Source organism: Atta cephalotes (genome assembly GCF_000143395.1).
Source record: "Atta cephalotes unplaced genomic scaffold scaffold00008, whole genome shotgun sequence".
Classification (NCBI taxonomy): domain Eukaryota; kingdom Metazoa; phylum Arthropoda; class Insecta; order Hymenoptera; family Formicidae; genus Atta; species Atta cephalotes.
The window spans coordinates 3,866,106-3,867,316 of NW_012130072.1; the positions used below are offsets into that span (position 1 = coordinate 3,866,106).

The following is a 1,211-nucleotide window of genomic DNA, read 5'->3' on the forward strand; positions in this document are numbered from 1 at the left end:
GAGGGAGGGAGAGGAGGGAGAGAGAGTGCAAGTTAAATTATACAAGTCTATATATGATTGATCAACAAGTTCAATAGACTGATTTTATTTCAAGTTTAGTGTTCTTTATCTTAATTATAGTTTAGACGATTAATCTAATCAGTTAATAATAAAGATTATATAGCACAATTAACTAAAGTTTAAAAATAAAATGGAGCTTTTGTATTTTTGAAAACAAAGTTTAGGTAATCATAAATTTATTTACCTGATAGATTCAATTATAGTTAACATTTATAAGTTGGATCTCTTTAAAGTGCTTTAAAAATTATCTCTTCATATAATTTTATTTATTCCTTAAATTAATTTACATTCTAGAAGAAATGTACATAGAACAATCTCGTATCACGTCAAGCCTTCACGTTCCCGAAACGCTTTCTTCATTTCGTTTAGTTTTTTCCTCTTATATTCTTTTCGCATTTGCTGTTTTTTCTCAAGAGCATGTATCTGGGCTTCAATGGAGCATTCCTTGTTCAGCAAGTTGTCAAGCTTTGTCACCAAGATTTCACGCGCACGTTTCTTGTTTTCCCACTGGCTCCTTGTCTCGTGGCACTTGACGACAAGACCCGTGGGCTTGTGCTTCAACAGGACCGCATTGTTCGTCTTATTCGTCGCTTGGCCACCTGGACCACTACCTCGGATGAATTGCTCCTCCAGATCGGCCTCATCCAGCTTAGGAACGTTCGAATAATCAAGATAACGTTTAAATGACTTTTTGCGGACTTGTATGCTTTCGAAATTAAATATAATGCCTAACAAGAGGAATTTGTTGCAGCTGGCTAGGGAAGAAATGCTATTAGTAACTTTTAGACAAGTTAATACAGACTTGATCAACATCTTCTGTTTTCATAAAATGTCTTTCTTGTAATAAACCCAATGATGATTTAAACCACTTTCTTAGCTTCCAAGAATTTCATACCTTTCTGTGAAAGAAGAAATAAAGAAATTAATTAATTCTGAATCAATGGAAAACTTTTACTACATAACATCGCAAAAATTTAAACTTTAAATTGAAAAAATTAGATATTTATATGTATTTAAAAAATTATATATATTGTGTAAAAATATATCTTTAATATATAAATAAAACAAGGCAAACATTTATTTCAAAAGCAGAATTATATATATATATATATATATATATATATATATATATATATATATATATAGTAATA

The 1,211-nt window shown here is 30.1% G+C and overlaps 1 protein-coding gene across 1 annotated transcript; it reads right to left on the reverse strand.

Moving 5' to 3' along the window:
- Positions 1–381: 381 nt before the first annotated feature.
- Positions 382–873, reverse strand: LOC105627233 (probable peptide chain release factor C12orf65 homolog, mitochondrial). Its single transcript, XM_012208521.1, has one exon. The coding sequence runs from the start codon at positions 871–873 to the stop codon at positions 382–384; it is 492 nt and encodes a 163-aa protein (XP_012063911.1).
- Between the last annotated feature and the right edge of the window lie 338 nt (positions 874–1,211).